Below are 6868 nucleotides of genomic sequence, written 5' to 3' on the forward strand. Positions count from 1 at the left end.
AAGAAGCTGAGGCAGGAGAATTGCTGCAAGCTCAGGGCCAGTCTGAGTTATAGTGAGAGACTCCCTCAAAAAAAGGAAAAAAAACAAAGCAAAACAAACAAACCGAGCATGGTGACGGACTACTGTAATCCCAGCACCCTAGAAGGCTGAGGCAGGAGCATAGCAAATTTAGCGACTTAGCAAGAACCTGTCTCAAAATGTAAAAAATTGAAAAATAGCCCGTGCAGCCCAAAGCACAGGAAAGTCCTCCCGGATTGTTACTGCTGGGGTCTGCAGCACACAGAGCCTCCTCCAGGCCGGGCCTGAGCCCCCAGACACACCCCAGCCCCCAGACGCAGGGACTGAGCTCAGGGCTTCACAGGCTGAGCCAGAGCCTCACTAATGAGCAGCACCCCGGCCTTCCCCTCTCTCATAGCCTGATGGACTGCTGGTCACTGGGGCTTGGGCCTCCGAGACCGTTTGTCTTCTAGGGTGCAGTCCAGTGGAAGAGCAGGTGTGAGGCTCCTGGGTTCCATTCTCAGCAGCCCCAACCCCCCCAAAAAGTTCTTTTAACTCACAACTTCTATCCTTTTGTTTTGTTTTGAGACAGTGTCTTGATATGTGTTCCAGGCTGGCCTCACACTTGCAGCGATCCTCCTGCCTCAGCCTCCCAAGTGCTAAGATTACAGGCTTGCACAGTACACAGGTTACTTCTATCCTTTTCTACAATCGGCAGAGAACGAATGGATCCCCTGCCCTGCTCAGGGGGACCTGATTTTTCTTTCTCTTATGCACCCCCGCTCCTTGGCTCTCCCCAGTGCTGGGGAAGACAGGGGGGGCCCCAGGGCCTGCAGGGGAGCTCCGCCCCTGCCGCACCCCTGCTTTCTCACGTTCACCATCGCTGCCTAGGCGGGGGTGGGGACCGAGACTGGGACGGGGTCAGCCAGCCCTGCGACTGTGGTGCTCGGGGTGGGGACGACCGGAGAAGGTTCCAGGCTGAGGGGAGGCGACGGCACAGCCTGTCGGGAGACCAGAGACGGAAAAAGAAGCCACGCTCTCGGTGGGGCGGGATGGGCCAGGGAGGTCAGCGGGCCAGGGACCCAGGACAGGACGGGGTTCACGAGCTCAGAGCCGCTCCCAGCAAGGCCAGGCTGCCTCCCCCTGCAGCGGCCCGCGCGTCCCCGGGAGGCGCCCGGAGCCACCGGGGAGCTCGCGCCGCCGGGGGCGGGGTGCGGCGGGCCGGGGCGCAGGGGGGGTCCCGGCCTTGTCTTGTAAATGCCCCCTCCAGGCAGGGCGGCTGCTGAGCCGATTTAAACCCCCGCACCTGGGCCCGCCTCCGTTCCTGAGCTGCTTCCCGCGGCCGGAGGCGACCCCGGCCGCCTTCCCTCGTGTCATGGCCCCCAAGCGCCAGGCCGCGCTCACCCCGCCGACCAAGAAGGCCCGACCGCCTCCGGGCCCCAAATCCGAGGCAGCGTCGGCCGCGCCGGGCCTGCCCAAGGGAGGTGAGTGCTGGCGCCGCGTGTTATTGGAGATCTAAGGATTCCCAAGGGTTGACTTTGTGGTTCCTCACCCCCCATCTGCGACCCAAGCTCCCCTTAGTGGTTTGAAGGCTGGGGTGGGTGGACAGGATGATGGGACGACAGACACAGGAAGACTGGGTCCCCCAGCTCCCTCGGGGGGCTCTTCGGTTTGTCTGTGTGTGTTCTGAGACAGAGTCACTCTACGTAGGGTAGGCTGGCCTCGAACTCATGGCGCCCCTCCTGCCTCAGCCTCCTGAGTGCAGGGATTACAGGCGTGCGCCACCATAGCCCTCTTTGGGGCTCTCAGTCTTGGCCAGTGGCCCCCCCAGGGAGCCTGAGGCCTCCCCCCAGCTCTCTCCGCCTTCTAGCTTCCCGAGCCTTCGGGGGCGTCTGCCTCTCGGAACGCCCTCCCGCTTTTTTGCTGCCGCTCGCGCAGGCCCACAGCTCCGGCCTGAACTGCAGCCTCCTGCTCCTCCGCTCCAGGCCTCTTCCTCTCCGCCCGAGCCGAGGCAGTCACGTGACTGGCTCCGGGGTTCCATCTCCCCGTCGGCCTCCAGGTGTGGACTGGGACTTCCGGGCTCAGCTCTCCCGCGCCCTGCAGGCCTCCGCGGCTCCAGCTCCTCTGAAGCCTCCCTAGAGGGACCTCTGAAGGTCCCTCCAGGACCTCCCCCTACCTCCACCACCAGGGGGCTCTCTCCCGCTCGGGCGGGGGCGGGGGGAACGCCTTTTCTTTCAGCGCGGGGGATTGAACCAGGGCCTTCACCCTGAACTACATTCCTACCCCTTTTTTTTAATTGCTTTGAACCGAGAATCAAACTCAGGACCTTGCACTTCCCAGGCAGGCACCAATGCCGCTGAGCTACACCCCCGGCCCCACTAATCTGTTTTTCCTTTTTTTTTGAAACAAGAGTCTCACTGTGTAGCCTAGGTTGGCCTCAAAGTCTTCAGTGATCCTCCTGCCTCAGCCTTCTGAGTGCTGGGATCACAGGTGTAGAGTACCACTCTGCCCTTTTTAGTCTATTTTTTATGTATTTATTTATTTTGTTTTTTTTGAGACAGGGTCTCACTATGCAGTTCAGGCTGGTTTTGAGCTCACTTTGTAGCTCAGGCTGGTCCTGAACACACAACGATCCTCCTGCCTCAGCCTCCGGAGTGCTGGGATTACAGGCTTGCGCCACCACGCCCGGCTTTAGTCTGTTTTGCAATTGTATTTGTTTTTTCTTGTTCAACTGGGAACTGAACCCAGAGCCTTCGCACTGAGCTACATCCCTAGCACTTTTAATTTTTAATTTTGAGACAGGGTCTCATAAGTTGCTCAACCAGGCATCAAACTTATGATCCTCCTACCTCAGCCTCCTGAGAAGTTGAAATTTCAAGTGTACCTCACTACATCTGACTGAAAAGTCTGTTTTTTTTGTGACAGGGTCTACCCTATGTAGTTCAGGCTGGCCTCAACCCGCTTTGATCCTCCTGCCTCAGCTTCCCAAGTGCAAGGATTGCAGATGTGCACCACCATGCTGGGCTCCCAGAGTCACTTTTGCAGACTTTGGCCTCTGAGCCTCGGCCCCTTTGCGGAGGAGCCCACTCTGCCCTGGCAGCATTCAGAGCTACCCTGTCCTGGTCTTCTGAGTCTGCAGGCGGCAATGGCAGTTTTGTGTCTGGCGCACTCCCTACATGCCAACTGCTTGAGCTTGGAGGGCTGTTTCTCAGTTTGGATGGGGACACAAAGCTGGTTGTCCTGGCAGGCCCTCTGACAATGGAGATGTGACCGGGCCTCCTCAGATGAGCCTTGGCTAGGTACAAGGCGGGCACTGGCCTAGGGGTCCTCAGGGCCGCACAACTACGGGCGTGCGCTCTTCCTCGGCTTCTCTGGTCCCTTGCCTCCCACGGGGAAGCGCGCGCGTCCTGTGCTCGTGGTTTTGTGGTGCACTGCCAGGGTGTGGGACCCACCTTGCTCGTTTCCCCGTTTATTTTTCGGTGGTACCGGGGACTGGACTCGGGGCCTGGTGCATACCTGGCAAGTACTCTACCACCGAGCCACATCCCCAGCCCCTCCCCCGGCCCCCTTTTTTAAAATCGGGAATGGAACTCAGGACCTTGTGCTTGCCAGGCAGGCGCGGTGCTGCGGGACTACACACGTCCCCGCCTCCCCCTCCCTCCTTTAAAATGGGTCAGCAGTTCCTACGCCTCACACTTGCTGAGCCTTGACCCTAAGTGAAAGCACTGTGACCGCCACTGGCACACTCTGCGTCCTTCGGGATGGGCAAGGAATTCAGCGGAATGTGGGTGCGCCCTCCTGTCTCCTTCCGCTTGGCTTCCTGGGAGAAACCGCCGGAGCAGAATGGGCGGAGGGTGCAGCCACGGGCTCCCCAGGGCTCCCCGCCGAGTTCTCCATGGTTAGGACAGCAGCATGGGTGAGGTCTCCATTTTACAGATCAGAAAAAGGCTCACAGAGGTGTGGGGACGGCATTCAAGGCACCTCTGAGCTGGCTTCGGGGTTTTCTCGTCAAGGAAGACAGGAAGTGGGAGAGGGAGTGACTAGGAGGCCTGGAGAGACTGCAGAGCTGCCAGGAGGGACAGGGGCAGCGCCCCCAGGCTCGGAGGGCACAGAACCCCTCCTTGTTTCCTGGAACTCCGGCCCCTTTGCTTTCTCTTTCTCTTCCACCTCCAGCGCTGTCGCCTTGAGAAGGAAGTGCCGCGGGGCGGAGCAGGGCGGGACTAGGGGCTGGGGTTCTGGGCTTGGGGTGGGGTATCGAAGGGTCCCCTGCCCCGGTGGATGCCCCCCTGTGCCTGCTCGGGAAGCGGGTGGATCAGGTTTCAGGTACCAACCTGTGAAGCGGGCTTTGCGGATGAATATAGCAGCAGTAATTTTCAGACTAAGTCTGATCCCAGTCTTTCATTTTTTTGGAATGTCCTTTTTTTTTTTTGGTACCGGGAATTGAACTCACGACCTCATGCTTGTGAGGCAGGCGCTGTGCCACTGAGTCGCTGAGCTTCATGCCCAGCAGTTTTGCATTTTTTTTTTTAAGTAGGAAATTAGAGTCACACCTCCCCCTTAGTGAGGGTACTGTTTTATGTGTAGATGTGTACCAGCCCACGTGTCAAATGTATGCCATATATGTATTTTTCTTCTTTGAGTCAAGGTCTCCCTGTGTAGCCTAGGCTGGCCTTGAACTCATAGCCATCCGCCGGCCTCAACCTCCTGAGTGCTGCTGGGGTTACAGCTGTATACCAGCCCATCCTGCTAAATGTATGCGGTATTTTTTTTTTTTTTCCCGGTACCGGGAATCGAACTCATGACCTCGCACTTGCCAGGCAGGCGCTGTGCTGCTGAGTTAAATCCCCAGCCCCTTGTATGCAGTATTGTAGGTCACATTTTTTTTTCTTTTAAAAAGAGAGGCTAACAGTGTGCCTCAGTAGTAGAGAGCTTGCCTAGCACGCAGGAGGCCCTGGGCTCAATCTCTAGCACTGCAAAATAAATAAGTAAATAGATACAGAAAAGACGCCTGTGATCCCAGGACTTGGAAGGCTGAGGCAGGAGGATTGCTGAGAGTTCAAGGCTAGCCTGAGCGATATAACCAGACCCTATCTCAAAAAAAAGATAAATAGCAAATCACTGCTTTCGGCAGCGGCTTTGTCAGCTGCCAGCCTTCTTTAGCATACTGGTTCTGCCATTTGTAGAAAAGTTAAGTTCGGCGCTAGCGATGAAGTGAGATGAAAGACACTGAAACTCAACTGCCTTTTGCAAGGATTAAGCGAGGAGTGCCCGTGGTTACCACAGCCTGCCGCCCGCATGCCCGCTGTGATCAGCAGTGTGGCAGAGCAGAGGCTGCGAGAGCTGCCGTTGGGTTGGGGGACAGCACAGCAGTAGCCCAGTAAACATCACCGAAATGCTACAACGGGGGTTTTGTTTATTCCCCTAGCCCCCGAAGTACTTGTCTTTTTTTTTTTCCGGTACCGGGAATCGAACTCACGACCTCGAGCTTGCCAGGCAGGCTTTGTGCCGCTGAGCTAAATCCCCAGCCCCCTTGTCAAACATTTAACCAGCTCATGCTAATAATTCTTGAGAAAAGCCTGTCCAGTTGACAGAGATAAGAACCGGGCTACACTCAACTGAGTTTATGGGTTTTTTTTTTTTTTTTTTGTCTTTTTGAGACAGGGTCTCGCTATGCAGTTCAGGCTGGGTTGAGCTCACTTTGTAGCCCTGGCTGGTCTCGAACTCGCACTGATCCTCCTGCCTCAGCCTCCCGAGTGCTGGGATGACAGGCGTGCGCCACCACGCCCGGCCTCAACTGAGATTAAGGTTTAGAGGGAAGGAAGAGATGAATTTCTGGGTTCGGAGACCTGTGAGAAGACCTTTGTATTCTCTAAGCATGAACTGTGAGCCATTTACTTCACATGGGTCGATCACCGCCACTGTCTGCCTTGAACATTAAAGGCGCTGGTTGAGCTTCACGCGCCCATCGTACAACTTGAATGCAGGCAGGCAAATAACCCGGCCCAAGCGCTGGTTACGGGAACCCGGGGGAGATGGAGCTTAGCTCTGGAGGACAGAGTAGGGCCTGGCACATCTCCATTTCCTGGAAAGCATTATCTAAGCCGATGCCCTGGCCCCACTCGGAGTTGCAGGGCTCGGCTTCTGAGGCACGCCTCGAAATCGCCAATTCCCCGGGCTCCGAACCCAGCGCCACGTGCATCCCCAGAGCGCTGTGCGACCGCGGGCGACGCGGGGACCCAGACTGCCGGGCGCTCGGGTTGCTTTTTTTTTTTTTTTTTGTACCGGGAGTCGAACTCAGGACCTTGGCTTGCCAGGCAGGCGCTGCGCGGCCGAGCTCCATCCCCGGCCCTCCGGGTTGCTTTCTGCGAGCCGTCGCCCCGAGTGGGGCCCAAGGACCTGCGGGTGGGCGTGGTCCCGCCTGCCTGCAGGGGACTTCCACTTCGGGAGGACTTGTTGGAGCACGACAGCGCCCTTAATTGCCCAACAGAGGCGGGCCCACCGGGGAAAGGTGACCTGCCCCAGGTTCCCCCGCCGCCGCCCGAGCGGGACCGCGCTACAGCCGGCCCTGGAGCCCGCGCCGGGCGCGCGTCGTCGGGCTCTGCAGAGCAGCCTCAGGCTGCGCGCGGACGGCGGCTTCCCGGTCCGGAAGAGAATGGCAGAGCCGTCGTCTTTCTCCCGCGAAGAGGGAGGCGCCCGGATGCAAGGGCGGGCGACTGAGGCCTGCACTGTTGGGGGGCTACGAGCACCCTTCTCGTGCTCCGCACGCAGCCCGGCGGAGAAGGGAAGCCGCGCCGCCACCACGTGACGTGCGAGCGGCGTGGGGGGGCCGTGCGCTGCCGTGCGGGGCCCCGCCCCCCGGCCGCCGCGCGCC

General features: G+C 58.6%; 1 protein-coding gene across 1 annotated transcript in view; it reads left to right on the forward strand.

The window, feature by feature from the left end:
• Window positions 1–1207: 1207 nt before the first annotated feature.
• Window positions 1208–6868, forward strand: part of Set (SET nuclear proto-oncogene) — a gene marked incomplete in the record, with an annotated part of 13236 nt that continues 7575 nt past the window's right edge. The window contains 1 exon segment of the mRNA XM_013509410.1: window positions 1208–1481. Coding sequence (XP_013364864.1) covers window positions 1373–1481 — 109 coding nt within the window.

Source organism: Chinchilla lanigera, unplaced genomic scaffold, assembly GCF_000276665.1.
Source record: "Chinchilla lanigera isolate Chin_1 unplaced genomic scaffold, ChiLan1.0 scaffold00169, whole genome shotgun sequence".
Taxonomy (NCBI): Eukaryota; Metazoa; Chordata; class Mammalia; order Rodentia; family Chinchillidae; genus Chinchilla; species Chinchilla lanigera.